This window comes from Argiope bruennichi, chromosome 11 (genome assembly GCF_947563725.1).
Source record: "Argiope bruennichi chromosome 11, qqArgBrue1.1, whole genome shotgun sequence".
NCBI lineage: Eukaryota > Metazoa > Arthropoda > Arachnida > Araneae > Araneidae > Argiope > Argiope bruennichi.
In genome coordinates, this window is record NC_079161.1 from 32,743,229 (window position 1) to 32,770,356 (window position 27,128).

The following is a 27,128-nucleotide window of genomic DNA, read 5'->3' on the forward strand; positions in this document are numbered from 1 at the left end:
AAATGATAAAAATAAATTTAAAAAAAGTAGAAGGCTGATGATTTTCTTGAAAGGCGATAAGATTCAGACAAGCAATATAGATTCAATTAGAACCAGTTTTTTGAATTAAAAACTAGGTACTACTATTTTAATGTTTCTTATTAATTTTTAGCAAATATATACAAATGTATTTCAATTAATACAATAATAATGATATATTTTTATAAAGATATATAATATAAAAATTCCTTAACTTCAGTTACTGAGTAATTAATTTGCAAAAGAAATAATGATTAATTATTTTTATCTGATTTTCAAAAAAAGCTTTATTTTGGTTCATAAAATGTATTGAAGCAATTAAGAATCTCATCATCAATGTGTTAATAAAAATAAAATCTAAACCAAAATATCCCAGATTATTTTCATTTCAGCAATATAATATTTATACCATAACTGATAATAGGTAAAGATATATGTATATATTAATGATAATATTTACGTTAGACACTTTTTGTTGTAGCTTAAAAGAAAACAAAAGGAATTACTAGATATTTAAAAATGTCACTTCATTTCTAATAATATTGATGAGAATAGTGCTTTTGATTGTTATGTACACATCAAGTTTTAATAACTTTCTTTTTTTTTCAGCTGATAAAGCGAGCGAAAACTTTATGAATTTCATCGGTGATAATTAGTTTAAGGATTAGTTAATTTTTCAAATTTAATATTAATGTTTTAAGTATTCAAATTAATTTCTAGTGCAATTTTTGAAAAATAGTTACATTTCACGACTATTCTACGAGAATTTTGTGCTCTTTTTTTTACTAATTTGTTTGTTTTTGTACTTAGTTGTTAAATGATAAGCATTTAATCTGGAATTAAAAGTTAAGATTATATTTTCAAAAAGTAATATGAGTTGAGTTATATCCTTAATTTTATAAAAAGAAAAAAGTCTATATTAGTATTCATTTCGAACTTTATACAATAATTGTAAATCAAATGGTTCGAGATATGTATCGAAACCATTTATGACAAACATTATTTTTTTGACTTTGAAATCTTTAGTTTTCTTTCTAAAATTTGCAGAATATTTTTTTCATGCTGAATAAATTTTTTTATAAAACTGATTTGCTATAATCAAAACATCCAAGATTTTATAGTGAAGCATTCAATTGATTATAAATTCTCTCAAAATGATTATTATTTTTGTACAAAAAGTTTTGGCTTAAAGACAATTTTCAACGAACTGCATTCATTTAGAACATATGCCTTACCTGAAAAAATTTATCTTGAATTAAGTGTATATTTGCGTACTTTCAATTTTAATCAGACCTGATTGATAGTCTGATTGACAAAAATCTGATAACTGAATAGGTACATAAAAAAAATTATTAAAAAAAATCAATTGCATTTTTAAAACTTTTTCAATAAAAGAACAAGATATTTTACAATTAATCAAAATCTTTAATCGATTAATGCTTAAAATGTAAATTATTTAAATGGTATAATATCTGCATCAACATGAAACGACATATTCAGAGTAAAGTATGGTTCTAATCTTGCATATTCAAGATAACTTCGAATGCACGTCGCAATTAAACGATTTGACAATTATACCACTTGAGAAATTTTACAGCAATATTAAATTTAAATAATTAAATCTGGATAATCGGTAAGTTTAAAAACTGTTCATCTTGAGTTCTGTTCATCCAGATTATTCAAACTGCATAGCAATCATAAGTAATTTCAGAATTCGCAAAAATTCTACCTTTTTCTTTTTTAAAAAAGCAATTAATTTTTAATTTTACAATATGATATAGTTATTGAATAATACAAGCACACTATGGCACATCTTTAAAAAAATCATATAACAAACATAGAAAATATCATGCAATAGAATTCTGCAATATAACTGCTGCCAATTCCCCAACATTTTGCAGAAGTATTTACAAATAATATTTACATATATTTGGATTTGCATAGTATTGCTTTAAACTAATTAGTGAATCCACAAAACTCAATTTAAACCAGCATATATTTCACCGGGTCAAACTCCATTGCACTTCCAGTATCAGGTTTACCATACCCAGCAGCAAACTTAACGTGTTGCTATCACATTAAATTATCACATGAACACCAAGCAATGACAAACTTTAAAAAAACAAAAACAATCTGAATAACAGAAAAACTTTTCATGAAAATGCTGTCGAATCAGAGCCCAACTAGAAGACCAAAATAACATCCATCTTTTCATCGTACCAAAAAAATTACGGTCTAGCTATTATTCCCAAAATGAAGGCCAAAACACAGCTTTGTTCCGTGTGTAATACTGCTGTCTTTTGAGTTTCCGGCGCTCTGCGGTGTGAATATCATTTTTTTCTCAAATAAATGTAAAAGCTCATAGCCTATTGTTACAGTATGAAGACATAAGGCGGAATGATCAGCAGCTGCATTTGTAAGGATCTTGTGGCTTTTGCTGGGTCAAGTGGGCTTTATCCCACTGCAGTCGCTCGATCTCGTCGAATTTGCTGGCCTGCAAGAGAAAGAATAAGCTTACTGACCACAGTAATGACATTAAATGATTAGTAAAACAAGACACAAAATTAATTATCAAAACTTGTGCATATGATTACAAAAATCGTCTGCAAATCTATTTTATTTTACATTTATTTCTTTGGCAACCGATTGGTTCAAATCTTATCAAAACTTGTGCATACGATTCCAGAAAAAAAAATCGTCTGCGAATCCATTTTATTTTACATTAGACTTCTTTGGCAGCCAGTTGATTCGGCAACTGATTGGTTCAAAAGTTATCAAACTATTAAGAAAACCTGAGCATACGATTCCCTCCACCACCACCCAAAAAAGGGAAGAAAAGAAAAGTATCGTCTGCGAATTTATTTTATTTTACATTAATTCTCTTTGGCAACCAATTGGCTCAAAACTTATCAAACTATTATTAAAACCTGTGCATACGATTAAAAAAAATCGTTTGCCAATCTATTTTATTTTACATTAGATCTCTTTAGCAACCTGTTGGTTTGCAAGCGATTGGTTCAAAACTTATCAAACTATTATCAAAACTAGTGTATACGATTATTTTGTATTAGTTCTCTTTGGCAACCTGCTGGTTCGAAAGGATTAATAATGCCTAGTAATTTACCTAGTAATTTAAGTAAAGGATAATACCTACAAATATTTTTGTAGGTATATCTTAAAGACTTCCATAACAAAACATTTTAAATTTCAAATTTTGTTATGCTTAGCTGATATTCATTTAGAATCCTTATATTATTTTGTGCGTTATGTTTTACATTTCTCTTTCTGTCCATATCTTTATACACCCATTGTATCACAGAAAAGAGCAAAAGTATTTAGAAGTGAAAGCACTTTAAAAACATCTCACCATGGATTGATTCTAGTCTTTATTGCAAGTTCAAAAAATTTTTACAAACTTTTTTAAAACCGTACTTTATACTAAAAACGCATTAAGTAATCATCAACAATGGCGTAGAAGCCAGGATTAAATATTAATAGCAGCAATTAAAATGATTTGATTTTCACTTGAATTATATTGTTATAAAATATATGTTTAAGAGCTTTTTTAATAAAACTCGTACAAGCTAAAAAATGCATGCCCAAAAAAGTGGTACCATTAAAAAGATAATATTTTATTTCAAAATAAAGTAAAAATCACTTTCGGCTATAATATTTGCTGCAATTATCGCTGGAAAAGCGACTGCTGCTCTTGATTTCTAAATAATTCATTTAAATTTCAAAAAAAAAGTTTGGAAATGCACATTTTCAAATTCTAAAGTACATATGTACCAAGTTTGTTAAAACTAGGACAAACAATCTGGCCTAAAGAGCACCAGCACAAACATAGATATATACTTTTATCTTTTTAATTAATGAAGATAGATAGAGATATTACAATAACAAATATTTAACTAGAATTAAACAATGATGCGCGAGCAATAGACAAGAAATAAAAGCAACATTATTAAATGTCTTGGCAAAAGAGACCATCTATTAGAATAATGAAATTTTCTATTTTTTAATTAAAAAATGAATAAATAAGGAAATCTGGAAAATGGAAAACGTACTCGTCGTTCTCTTTGTTCACGAATCATTCGAGCAACCGTCATAAAAATTTCATCTATGTTAACACCCTCTTTGCAGCTGCACTCAAAAAAGGGAACGTCACAGCTTTCAGCAATCTGAAAAAAAAATATCAATTAGACTGGTGTAAATAAATCCAACAAAGAAAATCACTCATATTAAAGAAAAGGAAAACCCCCACTTGAACTTTTTATAATTAATTGTGACGTCATTATTTTTCATTTTTATTAAAGAATAAAATCTCTAAGCTTTATTTTAAATTGTGTAAATTTTTGTAACTCTTTTATATTTGATTCAAACTATGCCAGTTTTTATTTGAGTTTTAATGTTTATTTCTTTTATTATCATCTATTTTCATTATAATTTGTACTTCTGTGATGGCAACATTGTTGAAGGAATATTAACTCTTATAAAAACTTAATCTATTTTACATCTTAGCAAAAGAAAATGACTATTTTTCAGTTGAAAAATGACTCTAATAAAGAATTTACATATTCCTTTTATTCATTCGGATGTACGAGATATGTTTTAGAAGCAAAATGGATACTTGACATTTAAAAATAAATAAATAAAAGTATGGAGTTTTTTTGTTTTTTTTTAAATTTTCATAACTTCTGATAAAAATATTTATGCATAGTTTAATTCATATATCATTATAATGAAATGCTTACTATTATTATACAAGAAAATAGAATTTTTATTCTAATATAGTGGTAGTTAATATTCTATAATGAAGTAAACTATTTATTTTTAAAAAATTCCATGGATTTGATTAATATTTCAAAGCAAGACTGAAAGAAATTGCTTTTTTTGAAGTGAATAAAACCAAACATGTTAAATATTTCAATAAATATAAAAGTCATTGTGGTTGTGTGCATATATTCCGCATTTTCTTTTAAATAATTGTTGAATTTTACCAAAATTTGCACAATTATGACATAAGACAAGAGAAGAAATGCTGTCAACGTTTCAACGATTAGTTAATTAGAAACTAACCCTTATTTTGCCTTTTTATGCCATAATAACTTCGGAGGACTTAATTCCTGAAAAAACATTTTTTGTACCAACTTGAATTTAAAGTGAACTTGTTTAATGATACCAATTTCATCTCTATGAAATCTTTTCTTCAATTATTAATAATATTTTTTTTAAAAAAATTAACGCAAACGAAATTGAAGTAAGGAAATTTGTTATTCCTCTATTATATAATGCAGATTTTGAAACTAGTCTACGTGAACTGTTTTAAAATTTCTCGTTTACTTTTATACATGCTTCTTATTCTTATTTTTTTAAAGTAAAAGGAAACAGATTACGAAAGTAAGGCTTCCACGAATAAACAAAGTATATTTCTTCACTGTTAAAGAACAAGAATGCATACGAAGGGATATTGTCAAAACATATTGGTAAAATTCTAATAGGAAACTTCAAAAGAAGATGATTAACAATTTATATTATGAAGAATTATTAATTTGATTTATTATGTTTTTTACTATCGAAAGATGAATTTTTTTGTTAATTGCTCTAAAATGTTTTAAAACCTTTCTTACACATTATTTACTATGTACAAAATTTGTAGTAATAATACAGGGTGTTTATAAAGTCCCGGACCCATTTTGATGTTTAATAACTCATAAAATAATAAAGATATAAACACACTTATGGCATTTATTGATGGAATAACTCATATATTTTCCTTTTCAGGTTTGAATATTTTTACTTTTGTAAATATCGTCTGCGCGTGTGGTTAATTTCAGATAATTTCATTTTCCAGTCTAAATATCTGTACTTTTCTAAATATTGTCTGCTTATTAATTGCATTTTTCTCTCTTTTGTTTTTGGCAACTATTGCAATGTTATGTTTACTTTTGATGTGTTTGTTCTATGTAGTACTTTTGTATGTGATGTTTTATTCGAGCGGATATTAAGGAGAATGCATACACCACAAGAGAAAGCACAGATTTTATGGTGGTTCATAGAAACGAAATCGATAGTGCAAGCACAGAGAAATTTCAGAAGAATTTACCAAAAAGATCCTCCATCCAAAAACAGCATCTTGCGGTGGAAAAAGAATTTTCTAGAAATTGGAAGTATCGCGGATAAGAAACGTTCCGGAAGTCCTTGCACAAGTGATTTTGATGTTGAGCATGTGAGAGAGACATTTTTACACAATCCTAGAATATCTGTGAGATCAGCGGCAACAGAATTGGATATGCCAATTTCGACGGTGTACAAGGTTATTAAGAAAAAATTAAGACTGCATGCATACAAAGTTCAAATTGTTCAAGTTTTGGAACCGAACGATAGGCCTAGGAGGATAGCCTTTGCAACAGATATGCTAAGGAGGATAGAAGATGCTGCTGATTTTCTGAAGAGCATAATGTTCTCCGATGAAGCCTCCTTTCATGTTTCTGGCATTGTTAATCGCCATAATGTGCGCAAATGGCTCTGTGGATGCCGACATGCTTGTCGCTACCTGGCGTGAAATTGACTATCGACTTGCTATTCTCCGTGCGACGAAGGGTGCACACGTGGAAGTTCATTGACAAGGGTCATGAAACTTTTTGAGTCTATTTAACCATTTATGTTATTAATTTAAATCTATCTTTATTATTTTATGAGTTATTAAACATCAAAATGGGTCCGGGACTTTATAAACACCCTGTATATATAAGTATTAATAAATAACTACAAAGAAATCAGCAGCCGACGGTTTTTAAAAATCGTTTGGTTCAATTGATTTTCTAATTGTAATTTAACAGCTTCAGACGATAAAAGGATTTCATATATAATAATCTTTTGCACAAAAGTTGATGATAATCGCAATGATTAATATAAATTTTTTAAATTTTACAATTTAAATGAAAAGCGAAATTTACTTCAATTATTATAATCCTTTTTTTATACCAAGACAATTGAGTAATTATTGTTTAATGCATAGTACTATTTATTTAAACAGCAAAAAGTTAAATTGAATAAATTTTCACTTTTGTTTAGCCTAGATTCATTTTTGGTGCAGAGCTTACAAAGAATCTCACAGATGCCTTGTATTAAAATTAAATAAACCAAAATGACAATATAAATAGAAAGAATAAAACTAATGGCATGTGTATCTTAAAAACTATGAAAAAACTGTTTCAGAAGCTACAGATTTAAGTATAACATGCCAAGAAGTACCTTACAAAATGCCTTACAACAATGTTACTTTATTTTAACAACATTGCGCAAAACAATATCTTGTACTAATATGACACGCTTCAATTACAGTCCGAACAAGATCGCATGACGCATTTCATAGATTTAAATTGTTGTGTTTAAGTAATTGCGTTTATGCGAAAGTAAATACCTATAAGCGATTATCCGTTTAACAGATTTAGCTCAAAATTTGAAAATAATTGACATTTTAGCTATTTAGCCTATGCACCAACTTTTATCTATGTAGTAGTTTATGTTTCGAAATTACCGTGTTCACTTGTACTCAAACAGCCAGACTGACAGACTTCCTTTGAATGGATTTCCTTCAAAACTTAATAAGTACCCACACATTTTATCTAAATTCTATGTACCAAATTTCATCCGTCTAGCTGAAAGAGTTTTTGATTTATCGTGTCCATAGACCCACAGGCTGACATAATACAGAAAAATGAAAAAAGATCTGAAGCATAGAGATTTCTTAAAATCACGAATTAGAATTTTTTTTAACAATTACAATACTATCTCTATACATTGTATATAAAAAAGCAAAAAGAAAAAAAAAATGCAGAAAAGATTATAAACCGTTTTTAGTAAGAAACGCCGCAATCACATTAAAGGTTTCGTCTTTAAGGACACTATGCAGCGCTATCTATTGGCAATTTTAGTACTAAAGTGAAAGTGTGACGACTGCGTCATCTGTCGGCAATGCTGGAGTTTGAAACTTTTGTATTCCAAATTTCTCCAGCTTTCAAAATAAACTTATTTTTGGTTTCATTTTCTTTTTAACGATGTTCGTTGTCGAGTTGTTGAATATTATAATAAGGCGATTCTTTGTGGATGGCATATCTTGTTTGTTAAGGATCATGTATTTCCTTGATTTTCAAAAAGAATGAACAGACGTCAGTATATCAATCATCTCACTTCACATAAATATGTAAAAATTTTTACTTAAAATCGAAAAATAATTTAGATATATAAATGAAAAAGTGGAACATCGCTGTTCTTTATTAATAAAAAAAACTAAATATAAAAATGAATGTTAGGAAATAAAACACAATGAATTCCATTTTTAATATTCAACTGATGTGCTATTCAATAATTACTTAATTTTCCATTTTTATTTCACAATTTTTTAATTATACAATTTTAAAAGGTGAAGAAGTCAAGAAAATAAAATTACAAGTCGTTTGAAGTAAACTAATTAATTTCATGATATTCTAAAATAATGAAACACTGTGTAAATGATTTGTATTAAATAAGAATAAATTTTAAAAAAAACGTAGTGATATACAGTAGACTCCCGATTATCCGCGGGCGGATTATCCGCGGAGCGGATTATCCGCGCCTGTCGCACTAAGTGTTTGTTTTTGCTTCCAAGCAAAGAGAAAATGCTTCCAAAGCAAGAAGCAAACACAAATGACTGATTTCTTCAAAAAGGTGTAGTTTTACAGTTATGCTTTTGTAATTACATAATACATTACAGTATTAAAACAGTACATATGTATTAATTTTTCTGTGTATCCTTGACGCCTCTCGTAAGTACAAAGCACTTTTCTGTTTTCATTAACAAAATGCATTTTAGGTTAGTTTTGAGTGATATACTAAAATATTAAGCGTTAGTTAAACATTTCCTGCTGTTTATTTTACGTTTTATTGTACATAAAACGATTTTTCAAAGTTGGAATGACTGTTTTCTCTTTTGCTACACCCGTTTTTAGCTTTTTTCGGATTATCCGCGATTTTTGTTATCCGCGGCGGCCGCGCCACCCAATTCCGCGGATAATCGGGAGTGTACTGTATATGATTTGAAAAAGTAAAAAATATAAACACAAAGTCATTTTCATTATCTCATATTTTTAACAGAAATAAAAAAATTGCCGCAGCTTTGCCAAAATATATTACCACAAAATAATTTCAAAATCTTACCTTTCTTCCTTGGTCCTGATCAACTACTCGTAGATTCGAACTATCGCATTTGTTTCCTACTAACACTTTCACAACATCTGGCGATGCATTCTGAAAAAAAAAATAGGTAAAAGTATTCAAAAATTTAATTACGATAGAAACATCTAAAATATAAAAAAGCACTCATCTCATTCTCTGTATAAATTCAATTCAAAATTACATTTAGGATATAAGTAATAAGGTATTTAATTGTTCTCATATAAGATAGCGGAAATATTCTCTCGTCTGTTTTCTTATAAATGGCATCGTTTGGCATGTTTTGTGAATTCACAACAAACTGAAAAAGATTCAGAATATATTTATCGTTTTGATCTCAAAATTGATGTTGGTGATACGACCCTGTATCAAAACTCATCTGTCTAAATAGTTACATTTTAGTGTGCCCATATATTCGTAAGTATTCAGACCAATAATAGCTGGTCATCTTAATTATAGATCAGATGAGTTCGATCTTCACCGAGAGATGGCGCCTGGCAATCATCACCGTCACCATAGCAACCATTATCATTCGGAAAATTTTGTTAATACTGATAAAAGCAGACATTTCTAATTTTGTAATACTTATAAAAGACATTTAGTTGTAATTTTGTTAATACTTATAAAAGCAGATATTTAAAAGTAATTTTATTAAGATTTAAAATTGTTGGCAGTAATTGTAACTGTACTGTAGCTGCTTTTTGTTCTATTGATTTTTTAATTATGTTTTTAAATCCTGGTTTTTTTAATAAAGCAGTTCTTTCTTTTTATTCGTCCTTTTGAACTTCAATTAAATTAAATCTTACAAGATCCAAAATTTGACACAGACCTGTATGTATCTATAGCAAATCTTTATGCGGAATTTAATTTACCAAGATATTCGTGTTTTTTCAATAATTATGCACCCATGAATGAATAGGAAAAAGCGAAGAAGCATACTTTCCATTGATAGAAACTGTCCAAAATTTGATTGAAATTTACAAAACTGGGGGAGGGGGATTCACTTATTAAATTTCATATTTGCAACTGGTTGCGTTTTACAGTACAATAAACATGCACTTAGTACAGGTATCGTGTTTACAGAGAGATAAACATAATTTCAAAAAAGTTAATTGCATTAATAAATGAAATAAAATTGTATGTTGCTATAAAACTTGTAATGAAGCTTAGAAATCACATAATTAATGCTTAAACGAATTATCAAAACCAGTAATAATATCATAATTACTTCTTCAACATTTCGGAACCAATATGACAGGTGATTAAAGGAATCCATGTTGGTGACGTCATACATCACAAGAATGCCCTGAAAAAAAATTGATTTTCATTAAAATAATATCAAAAATAATTACAAATTATTTTGAAAGATTTAGACAATTACTTACATTTTTCAGAAACAGCATTAAAATAAATAAAATCACTCATAAGTTAATCAATAGCAGCTTGTCTCTTAAGACTTACTATTCGACAAAACTCATTGATAAATACTGGAAAAATTACTACGTTTTAGCATTTCCTTTAAATATATTTATAGTAATAGGCTTGTAAAGATGAAAGTTTGTGATTATTTTTTTCAGTTCCTTCATTACATAGTGGAAAATTCAAATTTTTTTACGCTTTTGCATTGTGATTATTACATTTTTAAAGATATATTTTGAACTTTATTATCATTTAATCGATTAATTTAATTAACTTTAGATTCAGTTAGAGAGGCGCCTTATAGCAGTGAATTTGAGAATTTTTTTATTTTATAATTCTGTAATATTTATAAATTCGAATTATAAATTAAAAATTAAAGAGTAAGAAAAAGAATAAAAATATTTTTAAAAAATCGCATTAGTATAGTAATTTTTTATATACTTTTATTTAATATTTCTCTTTTAAAAGCTTGTAAAGACGGAAATTTACAATCGAGATTTTTTTTTCCTTTCTTTTCCTGATATTCTAGAATTTTCAAATGTTTAAACATTTACGCATTTTTGATTATGATGCATTATTTTAAGTTTAATCGTCAGTTAATTGATTAATTTAATTAAAGTTTAATAAATTGCTAGGGGAGCCCCTTAAGGCCAATTGGAGAAATGAAAAAGAAAAGGGGTTTTAATATTAAATAATGTTTATATTAATTAAAGGCTAAAAACTTGAAACAAATATAAGTAAATATATTTATTTTTCAATAACTCTAGGAAGGTGTGCTTTTATTATGGTTTTATAAAATTATTTCAAGGCTTTTGGCGAATTTTCTCTGATATGACACAAGCAATGCCAAATGAAAGAAAATCATATCCATTTAGTACAATTTGAAGGTCGAAATCTATTACTCTTTCCCCCTTGAGCAGAGAGCGCCCCCTTGTGACGTTTTACAGAAGACAAGCAGTTGAACGGGAGACTTGCATCCTGAGGTCGACTTTTTCCCTATGCGCAACCCTTGCGCTAACGCCGAATGCTTTCGGTTGGAAACGGTGAAATCCCTCCACACCATACTGTTTTCTTTAACCTAATTGTTTATGTGTGTTTGTAAATTTTGTAGTGTAGATGTGTTTGTGTAGATTAAAAATAATATATTTAAAACCGGGCAGTTCATTAGAAAATCAGAACACACCCACTTTATTACATTATTATGGAACTTTAAAATGAGTAGAAATTAATTTGAATCAAGATTCGAGTTTAAATTGTAGACAATCATTTCATAAGCTAAGCAGCGGTACTTTCGTTTTCTGGATTTGAATATCTATGCTACCTATTAAAAATTTATATTAACTTTATTTGAAAATAAATGTCATAAAAATTTATGTTAACTGTTAACCTTCTTTATAATATTTAAATAATCTAATGAATGTGGATACTGAATAGATTATTGGTTACATCTTGTGTACTGAAATTTGAATGTTAGAATCCATAAAATCTTAAACAAAGGAAAATGAATTTAGCTACTAAAATAAAAGTTTAAATTAGGATAACTTATATCAGTTGCATAAAGAAAAAAAGATGTTTCTATTTGCCTTTTACACTTTTTGCAAACAAATGTATTTTAAGCCAGTTATACACATATTTTCCAAAAATGAAATTTCATTATATATTTTTGCGTCGATTATAAAGGTGAATTAGAATTCCTCTTTAAATCTTTTCAAAAAAGATTGGTGAAAAAAGAAAAATAAGATCTTCCGAAGAAAATAAATTGCGTTCCAAATATTTATACTATCTTAAATATTTTAGAACACTTTATTTCTTTTTATCATGATCATCGATAACCTGCATAAAATGCATCATTTTGGCATGCAATTAAAATAAAAATAACACAATAATCAAGGGTATTTCATTTCTTAACACCTAATTTCTTTAAAACATGTGATCAATGAGTCACATTAAAAACAAAAACAAAAAATTATAATAGTCATTTTTACTAAATGTAAAGGAATTATTTAAAATAGAGATAAAAAAATTAAATTTTTCATTTAACTAAAAGCAAATAACATTTTCATCCCCTTAAAAATACTCAAAATATAGAAAAATGAAATTTTAGACCAATCAAATCAAGTTCTTATGTAACGATTTGCAGGTTATAATGTTTAGTTTTAATAATTTCATACCATGGCTCCTCTGTAGTACGCTGTCGTCAAAGTTCGAAATCTTTCTTGACCAGCAGTATCCCTAAAAAAATCAAACGATAATCGTTAGCAGGCAAATAATTCATTAATTAAAAATGTCTTAACAATTTATTTTAGTTATTGAAGGAACCTTATTTTCTTTATTTAATCTTACAAAACCATTAACGCTTCATATTCCATCAATGGTTTTTTCTCTTCATTTTCCATATTTTAAAGTACAAGAATTTGAATTTTGACGGATTTCTTGCTTTTGATAGTTTAATGATGAGAAAGTTCAGCTTTCATTCTTTTAATGCTTTCCGTAATACTTTTTTAACCATAGATATTTCTTTATAGTTATTCTGAACATTCATACTTGGAAGTGCATAATTGATTCTCTACAACTGGTTTTTGTATTTTGTTTTCAAACAAGATTCGATTTGACTTAAAATAACATATTGCATTGCAAATAATTATCCAGCTAATCGTGGCTCAGTAGCTATTTTAAAACCATTATAGATAGGCATTCTATCATATTTGCACTTGAAAAAATGGTTGAAATATTACACAGAGTTTATACTTTAGAATGTTAGTTTAAATGAAAAAATTAAGACCTTCCAATATATTAGTTATAAAATATTTAGTAGAATATTTTTGAGAGGTCAGTGTTCTAAACAAAATATTCTTCAGTAACCAAAATTGACCGAGTTATTAAGCTTTGAGTATCAATGTTTTATAGCAATTAATGGGAACCCTTCATCGGATAATCTTCCTTAAGGCAGAAGTTGAAACGATCTAAAGTCGTCTAGAATAATGATGTTCAAAAATTAATAATACTGCATAATAATGTAACACTTTGTTTAATATTTTAATGTGACTGCAATATTTTATTAAATATGATTAATAGGACAGAGCGACTATATAAAAAATTAAACTTTGCAATTGTAGCATGAATATATTTCTTAAGCAACATAAAACACTATTCCTTGCAACTTTTAAAACGTTTTTGTAATCGAAAGCATATGCCTTTCATTAGCCATTTAGAAGCTCGCTTTCGTGTAACGTTGCGATTGGACTCTGTATGACACTCATGAACATTGTATGAAATGCACAGTTATAGAAAATATTAAAAGTAGCATATTTTTTTTTCCTTTTCATCTCATTTTAATGTCTTCCATTTTTCCGTATACGAAGAGAAAATAGAAAATATTGTAATAAAAATTGTGACGGGATTTTGATGAATTTTCGGACACACTTGAGTTCGATAAACATATTTTTGGAATTTGTCTGGGAACTCTATATTTGAAAAACGATATGATTACAATACTTTCTTTTTCTGTATTTCGATTGGATAAATTGAAAATTTATTCTTCCTTTTATCACACAATTTAATATAGCCTTTTTACCATTATTACATTTGCGCCATCTGGTAGAAAGAAAAAAAAACTAGACTACTATGATGGATTGATTTCGAATCGGAGAAATGAGAGTGGGATCAATGTTCGGGATGTCATTCCACTCAAGATAACTTTTCCGTAAAGGATTCCACTTAAATTAATTCTTCAATTAGCTTTTTTACATTCTCGTAAGCGTAGTTTAGAGAAAGTTCAGAAATCGTCAAAAAATACGTTCTCGAGATTTTGACGAATCTCCACGTTTTGGACCTCACTTAGTTCGAAAAACACATTTTGGATAATGTCTGTCCATCAGATTGTCTGTCTGTGACAAAGATAATTCAAAAACGCTTTGAACTATTTAGTATACGGCCTTTACACCAAATTTCCACATTTCTATCGAATTTCGAGTAAATTCATTTAAGAGGAAGTCCAGCTGTTCGAATATAAGTTAACACTATAACTACAGAATGAAGATAGATAGAGAGATAAGATACGATATACAGATTTAGCATCTATATTGTTGACATCTGTCCAATTTCGAGCCAAATTCAATAAAATATTGATTGACCTCCCACGATCTGTACTTTCAGAAACATGAAAGCGAGATAACTCAAAAATGCAATAAGTTAAAAATTCCAAATTTGATGTAGAATTTTGTGATTACAAGTGCAGTTTTATGTCAAATTTTTGTGTTAGTCGGTTGAGATAAACATATCTAAAACACAAATTCCATTTTCGGATACAATTAATCGTATGCCAGGGATTAATCGCCAAATAACTCGCCAAGGATCTCACAATAGATTCGGCTAAAGTGCTAAATCTACGTCAATATTTCGTCATAATTGTACGCCAATGCTATGTAAGGAGGTTTCGGGCATGACAAGCTTATAAGAGAGTATGAGAGAAAGTTTTGTGGAGACTACACCTACTGGTTCTTTTTTAATAGTAATTTGATCTGTGTATCCATGTGAGCGAAAAATAAAAAAATTTAAAAGTGCATGATCTTCCATTATCCAAAGAAAACAGGCTGAAACGAAGTTGAAAACCTGTAGTGGTCAGAACACTGCATGTGCTTTTGAACTTTTTGGCATAGCAAAGCCAACTCTGGTTCTTGCACCACAAAAAATAATATTAACTAACATGAAACTATACCTCAAGTATAGTTTCATGTAGTTTAATTGCGATGATTCGTTTTTTCCCCCCAATAAATTTATTTTTCAATTTTCTTCATTATAAAGGGCTTCGAGACCGCGTATCACGATTCAAGGATTTTTAAAACACTGTAAAATAAATTATTTCGAAGTATTTTTTTTATTCCATGCACAAAACAAAGTTATAAATTTCCCTTGCAAATAACTAAAAAATGCATGTATAATCAGTTTGCTAAGTGGAGTTGAGATGCCTAACTGCAAAGGTCATTATTTTTATGGCTAGGGTAAAGCCATAAATTTCTCGCACTCCTTTTAGCGGGTTCTTATCTGCTAAAAGGGCGTTTCCTTTTGTTGTTCGCCCTTTCACTAATTTCATTGTGTTGTTGCATGATCAGGAAATTTGAATAGCAGAATTCTTTTATGAGGAGAAATACTTTTCTTAAAAGCTATTATTTTATTTCACTTGCTACATGGAAAGTTGGAATTTCAGAACTGATGTTACATTCATTTCTTGATGTGCTAGAGTTTTGAGGTTTTGTATTCGTGATTTTTTTTATGCCAGTACATTATTTTAATATTTTCTGAATTTTATTATCAAATAACTGATTAATTTAATTATATTTTGATTTAATGCGAGAGACGCCATCTGGTCATTTATTTCAGGATTCTGTAATATTTTTAAAATTAATTATACGTCAATATTTAAAATAAAAATTTTCCTTTTTAGCATTAAAATGAAATTTGTTTTCAGAAATGTTTTGTATACTTTTATAAACTCTACCTTTTTCATGTTCGCAAAAGTAAAGATTAGCAAACGACTTTTTTTCCCTTTTCTTTCTCACTTGCTGATAAGTAAGAGTTTTCAAATTTTGAACATTTATAAATCCTCAATGGCAATACTTTATAACTAAATTATCAGTTAATTGTATTAGTCGATAAATATGTTCATTGATTAATCAGTCAAATGATTAATTAAATTAAATATTGTTTCATTACATGTGGTTTTCTTTAACGAAATTCCATGATACCTGAAAAGTAATTCAATGCATAAAGGATCCCTGAAATATAGAAGCCTTGTTCAAAATTATAGTTATCTAAATTCTAAATATAATTTTATTATTTTGATAAAATAACAAAATTATATTTAAGTTTTTTTAAGAAATCATATTTCCAATTTTTAGTTTTATTAATTAATAAAAATAAATAATCATCAGTTTTTCTTAGTTTCCAAACCTGATCTTTAAGGATTTTTTGAAATTTAGGTACTTATCTTTCTTAAATACATGTAGGTATTAGGTATTAGAATTTAGTATTTAAATATAATTAATCGCCAAATTTAATTTATTAACACAGTTTTAATTCTTTCTTGTATATTACTATAATTCTTAACAGTTTATATTTTATTCATTAAATAGTTAACAAAAAATATTAAATTAATTCATATCAATTTATCCATAAATGCACTAGTGTTAAATGCCTGCAAATCCTAAAGGACATGTCGACTAAATGGTCGACTCAGCTAAAAATTCTGCCGTTAATAGCCTGAATATACTTACTATCATTAGAATATATATTCAATCTTATGAAACACCCTTCTATCAGGTCTTTCTTACTATGACACTTGCTGAAAGATTCTACAAATTGGAAAATACGATTCAACGTACTTGTTTCCAGAAGAATTTAAACGAGAGTGATGGAAATAATAAATATTTGATTATAATTTTGATTTAATAAATATTTGACAAAAATATTTTGATTGTGTAATTTCACATTTCAAAATCTGATGGGGAAAACGCAGTTGTCCTTTTGTTTTCATGCAAAATTATCCCAAAAAGAGAAGTTGCATTTTATGGAAATAAAATTAAGTTAATTATTTTTCTGTCTATTCAACAATTTTTAACCGAAAAATCATATTTTCTTCGTTTTTATAATATTTGCTTTCTGTTATTTAATATATATGTTTTCTATCATTTCGTACACATCATTCATAAGTTACTCTGAAAGATAGAAAGAAAAAGAAAATTGAATTAAACAATCTTACCATATCTGAAGTTTTATAGGCATACCATCCAAATTAACTATTTTTTGTTTGAAGTCTATACCTGAAAGATAAATGAGGAGAAATTAGTTCGTGCTGATAATAAACATAAATATTACAATTATAAAAATGATCAAAACAAGCTAATTTATAAGATTTAAAAATGAACCAATACCAAAAATTTACAAAAAGACAACTAATTAACTATTGCTGCAACTTTTATCCGTAAACTTAAGGGTGATTTGACAAAAAATTAATAATGAAGCCAATAAATTGAATTCGAATGACGTTATAATCACGTGCTGTCACGCATGCCTACTTATAGCATGGATCTAACATTATTTTATAACTCCATTTGCTTTTCCCTCTTATAGATCGCTAACTTGGATTCCAATATTAAAAGATTCTATATAGCATTGGACAATATGAATAGTTTGTATAAGTCTCGCTAAATGCTGCATACATCGGAACTAATCTATTTCAAATTAAGAGTTGAGTGATAAGAGATTTATGAATCTTGCAGAATATAAGAAATATAAACATCATTAACTCTCTTACACAATTATTTATACATTTTAGTGAACTTGATCGTCAGGTCAGAATGAAGATAGATTTTCTGTAAATTCATGTAATTATGGACAGTACGCTTTGAAAGACCATCTCGAATATTTATTTTCAGTTAATCTCTTATTTATAATTTTATGCTAAATTATTCTGCATAATTTGATGTTAAATAAATTGATTAATGATAAATGTCATTTCTGCTGTTATACAAATGTAACTTCGCTTTCCTGACTCATTAGTCACTTCACTGAAAAGAGAAGTTTACAAGGATTCTTAATGGATGCCAAACCATTGACCTCCAGTGACTATAAGCCGACTTTGACGACAAAAATGAAGATTCTGGAGAATGCAAGAATTTTTGCTTTAGGAACTGAGATCTGGGGTTTTTTCCGGAGAATTCCATGTGTCACAAATCTTGTGTAGTTTGAAGAATTAGTAGCAAAATAATTCAATCTTTGAAGTCTTAATCGCAAAATGAGCTATCTAGTTAATTAAGCTGAGAACTATCACTGTTTTGTATTTAGTGATTTGGTGCCTGCATTTGTTATTAAAGTCTACAAGTCTCTTTATGCACACCTTGGCTGCGATTTTGTAACCAGTTCTTCAGATTTTCCAGAATATCATGAAATATATTGTAGAGAAGAATAAAATAATTTTCCCTTTTGAGTTTTTTTAAAATTATTTTTAATGCTTTTAAATAGAAGAGAATCTCTAAGCAAATCCACCCGACGTAAATAGGATAAACAAATCCAAAATGCGAATTATCTCATTCCAATCTCATAGGAATTGAAAACATTCAATGTTATTGAAAATGAGAAGAATAGAATATTTTTCTGTTTAAAAAAGAAAATGCTAAACAATGTGCTTGAATAGAATGAAAATTTATTTGTTAATTCAACTAAATTAAATAAGATAACAAAGTACTAAAATCTGATTCTATTTAAAAAAAAGTCATAAATTATCACTAAATATGAGCGGAATGTAAAAGTTTTCAATTTTAGTTTTTAAAAAAATAATATATTTATAATGTATATCAGTTTAAGAGGTTGATCCAACTAAAATAAATAAGATAAATAAATCCCGAAACCGGGTCCCAATACAACCGCTAATTTTATGTCAACCTCAAGAAAAGAAAAGAAATACATTCAATTCACTGAATATAGGAATAATAAAATAATTTCTATTTTTTAAATTTTTGAAAAAAGTAATTGTTTATAAAGTATTTCAATAAAAGAGAATTTACAAGTTAAAAAAATTAAATAAAATAAGCAGAACCTAATATCGGATTCAATCAACGGATCGTATTAACATCAAAGAAAGAGAAAACAATCAATGCTACTGATTATAAACAGAAAAAAGTATTCTAGTTTAATTTGAATGGAAGAAATTCCATATAATGTATCTGAATAGAAATTTTCATATATATTAAATATTAAGTTTAGTAAAAAGTGCTTAAAAAATTCAACATTATGGTGCTTAGATAACAATAAAATTGAACTGCATTGTATGTAAATTGAATAAAGTATTTTTAAAGTATTATTTTATTAATAAACCAGGAAACTTTATTATTTTAATCACTATTTATTTTTCAATGTATTAAAATTTATTATTTCCTAAATACTTTATCAGATGACATTCTGGTTTAATCAAAATGTAATTTAATTAATGATTAATTAAGTTATGAAAAAGAAATGCAGACGATAAAGTTCTGAAAATATAAATTCTGCAATGCCACACCGAGAATACATAAAAGTACACGATTTCTAAAATCTAGAACATCAGAAAATGGCATCTTTACAAAAATAAACAATTTCCAAAATAATAAATAAAAAAATAAACAAGTTCATTTTCCAACCAATGTTCCGTGGAAAAATCAAGTTGTTTTGTAAAAGTTCCAAGAACACTTAAATAAAAGAAATTCCAGCTTCAATTTCATAATGAATTTTTTGACAAATATTTTTTTTCTCTATACTGAGTTAATTTATGAAATATATTTATTCTTTTGAAAGAAAAAAAAAATCGTTTTCAGAAAAAAGGAAATAAAATTCAAATCTCTTTCTTCGTTTCGCCAAACGATATTTTTTCTTTCCATCTGCCGATTTAACAAATTAGCAAAGTATATAAAAATATGAGATACGAATAAACGGTTAAACGAATAAACGAATAAACATGTTTCTTTGAAGAAAGAAATTTCATATATTTATAAGCTGAAATAGACCGTCTAGAACTATGTCTGATTCCACAATGTTATAGGCGCCGATCGAATTTTTCTGACAATGGATTCATGTTTCCAGCCTTTGTTCTCGGGAAAAATCAATTTGTCTTGTAAAAGTTCAGAGAATATTTTTCTGTTTATAAAAGACTACTTTTTAAAAAATTATTTTTGGTATGAGACGGTTATATTTGAATTTTTTTCCATTTATGAGTCTATTTTATATAGAAAAATTGGTTTGAAAAAAAAGAAAGATTATCATTTAATTTACGGAATTTTTATATCAAATCTTAAGCAAAAAAATATTTGCATATATTCGAGTTACTTCTTAATTAAAAATTTATAAACGCAAAAAAGTGAAATTTCAATAATATCACAATGATGATTAACAAATTCTGAAAAGAATAATGCCAAAATCTCATGAGTACGAATTAAAATAATTTTGGTATAAAACATTTCATACTACGTATAAGTTTCCTATTTATTTTTTAATCAGATTTTCCGCAAAATCAATTTTTTTTGTATTAAAATATCCACCGATAAATTTTGAGAAGAAGCTTTACCGAATTATCTTGAAAAAAATGCACCAATTTATGTTCCGTAAGAGTTTGTAAATTAATTATTTTACTTAAAAGTAATGGATTGAAAATGATTTAACTACCGATCATGTATCAATACTGATATACAGGGAATATAAAATCTATAACTGAATTATGTACAGGGTGTTCATTAATTATTGTCGGGGTTTCCGTACCTCATAACTTTTGAATAAAAAATATTACGCAAAAACCGATTACGTATTCGTAAGTTACAACTCAAAGAATTTTATTATTGATATTAAAGTGTAAAGCTTGCACAATTTGCACCGAATGATAAACCGCTTCGTTTTGAGTTCGCAGAACACATTTTGAGGATGATGAAAATTACCTTCGGAAATGGTTCTTCAGTGATGAATCCACTTTTCATGTGTCAGAATATGTGAATAAACTTAACTGTAGAATATGGGGCTCGGAGAACCCGCATGATTATCGAGAATTGGAAAGAGATAGCGAAATGGTGAATGTTTGGTGCGCTTTATCATATACTGAAGTTATTGGACGTTTCTTCTTTGCTGAAACAACAATAAACTCCGTGACATACCTTGACATGTTGGAGATGTATGCGGTTCCTCAGATGCAGTAACATCAGCCAGATGTGATATTTCAACAGGATGGTGCACCCCCACATTGGGGCATGATTGTACGTGACTTTTTAGACAAGAACTTTTCGGACGGATGGTGTGGAAAAGGTGGACCAATCCCAGGGCCTCTGAGATCACCAGATATAACACCGCTGGACTTCTTTCTATGGGAGTTTGTCAAGAACATTGTGTACAAGACCCCTGTGCCCTCCCTAGATGAACTGAAGCGCAGAATTGTTACTGCGATCCAAAATGTTACCCCACAAATGCTGGAGAACACTTGGAGGGAAATCGAATTTCGTCGAATTCGTGTTACGAGCCACGAAGGGCAGCCATGTGCAAATTCATTAATCTTTTTAATATCATTAATAAAATTCTTTGAGTTGTAATTTACGAATACATATTCGCCTTCAGCTGAATGCCTACAAAGTGCAAATTGTGCAAGCTTTACACTTTAATATCATAAATAAAATTCTTTGAGTTGTAATTTACGAATACATATTCGCCTTCAGCTGAATGCCTACAAAGTGCAAATTGTGCAAGCTTTACACTTTAATATCATAAATAAAATTCTTTGAGTTGTAATTTACGAACACATTATCGGTTTTTGTGTAATATTTTTTACTTGAAAGTTATGAGGAATGGAAACCCCGACAATAATTAATGAACACCCTGTATTTTAAAGTAACTAAAACTGAAACTCGCATGCATTTAAGAGTGGGCATTTTAATTCTGAGAGAAAAAATTGTTTCGGAACATTGTTCTGTAACTACCTAATGCGAGATTTCACAACCAGCAGTTTTTCCCCGACAGGTTTTATTTTTTTGACTGTAAACCTTAATTGAAGATATGTATATTGAAAATTCAAAGTTTTCTAGTTATAATTTTGTGTTTTATCATTTTATCTGTATGGCCTGCATATTTGTTTCATTTATTATTCTTCGCACTTGAGATTTTAGACATTTTTTGGCATCTTAATATTTTACAACTTACACTTATTTTTAATAGTTTTTTAATTGGCTTTAACAAGCTATATTTTGAATTTTAGAATTCAGTTTGAGAAATTTTAAAGTGATTTTAGATTTTAATCCCTGTTAATAGTATCCTACCATACGTTATAGCACCTTGATCTTGTTTATCTACCATATGTTTGGCGCAGTATAGCCAAATATGGCTCTTGCGCCAATAAAATCAAATCAACCAACCAATCACAACCAGCAGAGCATGCGCTTATCTCAAATATTGCATCTTTTTTCGTATCTATTGCATCATCTTCATTTATGCTTCGAAGAAAGGAGAGATAACAAATACTTCCCAATTTCATCTAGTGTTTTAAGTACTTAAAAAAACAATTCAGGAGTCATTAGCTACTACGTTAACTACTTAACGAATTCTGTCTTATAAACAACGATTAAAATTGTGAGTATTTTTATCGTTTTCTTCTAACAGAAATATCAATGTATTTTTAATGTTTTTAAATTTGTGGTTTTATCTTATAACTTATCTTTTATCCTTTGTTTTTATTCATTGTTTGATTGATGTTTATTTCGTGTCCTGCAACACTGTAATTAGAATTTCTTTATTGAGAATTATTTTTCAATGAATATATGTATTAATACACTATTTTACAATTTGTCAGTCTATTTCACTAAATTTAACGCTACATATTATATAGAGAGAGCTTTAATATTAGTTTTAGAAATTATTATACACGGCATATTTATTTTCTCAACGTTTTATTTTAGCAGAATTTATATTCATAGCAGTTAGTTTTATTCTTGATTATAGCCACATTTTAATTCAAATTAAAAAAGTTCCTAAAATATCTAAAAAAATTATAAAAATTTCAAATTTTAGAGAATATATATATATTGCAATTATGCATTATTTATTTGAAAAATTTAATGATTTATTTTCTCATGATATATCTTTGTTTTGTCTACTTAATTTTCTTGATATTCATCTTTTGAATTCCCGAAGAATTATAATATATAATTATGTTGACATAACTCCACTGTTGTTTTATTTATCTTTAACAAGCAGAACTTTAGGAAAAAAGAACAAACTGTAAAGTGAGTTATATATATATATTTACTTTTAAATAGATTCATAGTTTCTGTTCATATAGATTTTATAAAATTTTTAATAGGTCTAGTAATAGTAGTTGGTGATTTTAAAATATGACTTTAGTGAATATGATTTTGAAATAAAGTATTTCTGATGTTTATTATTAAATTTGTAATATATTTCTAAGCTTTAATTTTTTACAATTTATAATAGGCCTTAATAACTTTAATAATTTCTTAATAAGTTCTTTATTATTTTTAAAATTTAGGTCTTTACATCTTTTGGATTCAGTAATATATATTCATTTGTATTGTGTAATACTGCTACTGAAGTGTCTATACAATAATTTTTTTTTAAATGAATAACTAAATATTTTAAATACATCAATACATCAAGTGATAAAAACTTTGCTAGAAAGATGACATATCATAAAATTTCGAAACAATTCTGTGTTATATGGAATACACAGAGTAGCGCTTATATTATTTTCATTTTATAATTTTGATATTTCCCAGGAATAACTTCAGAAATTGATATGTTATTAATACACCTTAAGAATTAAAATATAATCTATCAAAGATTAAGTACAGGGTTGACTATCTGTTGGCCTGTACTTTCAATAGCATGTAAATGTGATGTCTCAAAAACGAATTGGTTTAAATACATAAAATCTGGTGTGTAATTTTGTGACTACATTTCTAGTTCTGTGACAAGTCTTGGTTTTAATTAGTCGGAAAAAAGAGGCATCCAAAATATGCATTTTTTGTTTTAATACTTATTTATCAATCGCATCCCATCAATTAATCACCAAAAAATTGCCAAAGATTGCTCTCTGATAGGCTCTTTTGTAACTATTGTCTCGCCAATGACATCTGATTAATAATGCAAAAATATATTTAATACACATAGGGCTTGAGAATGTTTCGTAGAGACCAGTCACGTCGGTTTATTTAAGATTGAAGCTCCAAGGAATAGACAAACAAACATCCGCTGCAATAATTAGAGAAAATATTCCTTAATAAATATAGTTAATTATATTAAAACTTTATATATATATATATATATATATATATATATATATATATATATATATTGGGGCTCCAAAATGAATGACAGAATAACACACTAATTTATAACAGTCATAGTTACAATCACAGTTTATGTCCTATTCTGATTTCAATTATTTATTGCATAATTTTCTTGTAATATGTAGATGGAAAGATAGGGAGATAAGAAATTTTACTTTAGTTTTGAAATACTGATAAAATGATCGCTTTTGTCGTAATCAGCTACGTCACACATTCAGCAAATGCCAATAACTTAAAACGTGAGTTCTTTGTCAGCTTTTTTTTTAATATAACACATTTTTTTTATTCTTCAGCATCTCTATCTCTGATTAAAATATAACATATTTCTGACAATTAGTTCTTATATTCTTAATATTATTGTAGTTTTAGAAAATGCATTTATCTCAGAGGATATATTTACTTCATCATTTACATTTCAGCTTTATGCTCTCAAAAGCTGATTATTTATTAGAGTCATTACTATAAACATAAGAACAAATTCTAGTTCAAATTAAATTCATGCTTATTTACCTCATGAAAATAACTATTTTTATTTTCGTGATTTATTTTAATCTTACTTGCATTATATTTCTGATATTTTTTATTTGAAATTCTGAAGATATATTTCTTTTATGTTGTTCTTCTATAAAATCCTCAATTATATCATTAAAATGAACGGGTATTTAAATGTATTCTATTTAATGTATCACCAGAATCTCTCTCCATATACATTATAAAACTTATAACAAATTTTCGTAAAATGATTGACATTTTAAAAATGTCTCCTGAAGTGTAAAAGATTAAGTGGCTATACATTTTGAATTCTTAATATTTTTCTAAGTATTTGCAATTTTTACAAACTCTTAGTATTTTCTTTAATGTGGGACGGAAAAAGAATAAAGTTTAGAAACATGATGCAATCTTGACTTTCTAATAATATTAAATTACAGAAATCTTCAAAAAAATATTTTTAGAATAATTTTTCAGATTAATTTTTCTTCGCATACCTTTTCAAAAATTTGTAACTTCTTTTATCAAGATCATTTAATCGGTGAGTATCTATATTTTTTATATTATTAAGATTAAGTATTTGCATCTCTCATATTCTAAATTCGCCCTTTAATAATATTTATATGATTTAAGTATTTACATCTTCTTAATTTTGAGATTGACGATTACCGTAATCTATGCAGTTCTGTAACCGGTGTTATTACGGTGTGTACTTTTTTTAAAAATAAATATGATTTATGAATGGTTCGAGCTATTAAAAACATTACAAACAAGGTGAGATTCATTTTTCAGCAATCTGTCCAAGGGATCGCTCCAGATGTTTTTGTCATGTGTCAGTAAATAAAAAAATCTGTTTTTATTAAAACTTTCAGTTTACCTCTGAGATATTTTCTGCCAGTGAGCCGGATATCAATATTCATTCTCAAATAATCCGTTGTTATACATAATTGGTAATCATATATAACCAAGGTTATTAAAACCATATTTAAGCCAGATCTTTCCCCCGATTTTTTTTCATAAGCATCCCCAAAATGGCGGTTTTTGTATTAAACTTGGTTGTACAGAAAAACAGCGAAGAGAATCCTTCTTATGTAGTAAACTTCCATTTTCACTTTTTCCAGCTGGCAAAAAAAAGTTTTGGAATTCGAAAGATTTTGAGATGGGGGGAAAAAAACTATAGCTTTTACTAAAAATTAACGATTGCGCAATACAATAGTCACGTGATCATTCCAAATCAGTTAAAACCGGATTTCCGGAGAAAAAAAAAGCCTTGAAATAGTTTTGGAGCTCGGACGATTTTGAGACGAAAAATAATAATAATAATAATAATAAACATATTTTTCTAAATATTCAAGCATACGTAATCTGGTAGACACGTGAATTGGATTTTCACGAAAAAAAAATTTTGGCCTCGAGGAAAAAAATTTTAGAAATCGATTGACTTTGAGATTGCCAAAAACCATAGCCTTTCTAAATGCAGGTGATTGCGAAATATGAGTCATGTGAGAACATGATGTTTTTCTGTCGGATTAATAACACGGGACTTTAAAAAATAATGTTCTCACATGATAACTTGAAATTTGTAATAGCAGATTTCAGGTTTTTTTAATTTTATTTTTTACTTAATATTTAATTCCATAAACAATGAATTGATGGAATGCATTTTTATTTATTTTAGATCTTTCAGTCTTCTAGGGAAACACATGGAGGAAATACCATGTGTTTCTTCGGAAAGGATGAAGACTTCTTTTAGGATTGCGTTTCAGCCCAGTTCTCCTTTTCTTCTGCTGCGCATGTGCAATAACAAGGCGCTCATTTATTAACCACTAGGTTTGAGGGAAAGGGGGTCTGTTAAAAAAAAGCAGCATCAGAGTAGTTAGAAACGACATTTTAAAGCTTTTCTATTGAGAAAAGTTTTAAAATTCTGATATTGATGAAAAAGCAATTTCATCGATATCAAAATTTGAAAATCTGTGCGACAATTAATGATGATTAAATGTTGATTTAAGAATGTTCTATAATAAAACATTTATTGTTCTTCGTTTTTTTATCACGCATGTTTGGCTTTAGCCACTAGGTTTCAAGGGAAGAGAGATTTAATTCGAAACATACTTTAATTGA

At 27.8% G+C, this 27,128-nt stretch overlaps 1 protein-coding gene across 1 annotated transcript in view; it reads right to left on the reverse strand.

The window, feature by feature from the left end:
• Positions 1-339: 339 nt before the first annotated feature.
• LOC129957052 (ras-related protein Rab-8A-like) overlaps positions 340-27,128 on the reverse strand; it is a 51,781-nt gene continuing 24,992 nt past the window's right edge. The window contains exons 2-7 of the mRNA XM_056069179.1: positions 17,411-17,471; positions 12,825-12,885; positions 10,463-10,540; positions 9,220-9,309; positions 4,086-4,199; positions 340-2,512 (exon numbers count right to left, since the gene is read on the reverse strand). Coding sequence (XP_055925154.1) covers positions 2,420-2,512; positions 4,086-4,199; positions 9,220-9,309; positions 10,463-10,540; positions 12,825-12,885; positions 17,411-17,471 — 497 coding nt within the window. The 3' untranslated portion in view covers positions 340-2,419. The remainder of the gene's footprint in view (positions 2,513-4,085; positions 4,200-9,219; positions 9,310-10,462; positions 10,541-12,824; positions 12,886-17,410; positions 17,472-27,128) is intronic.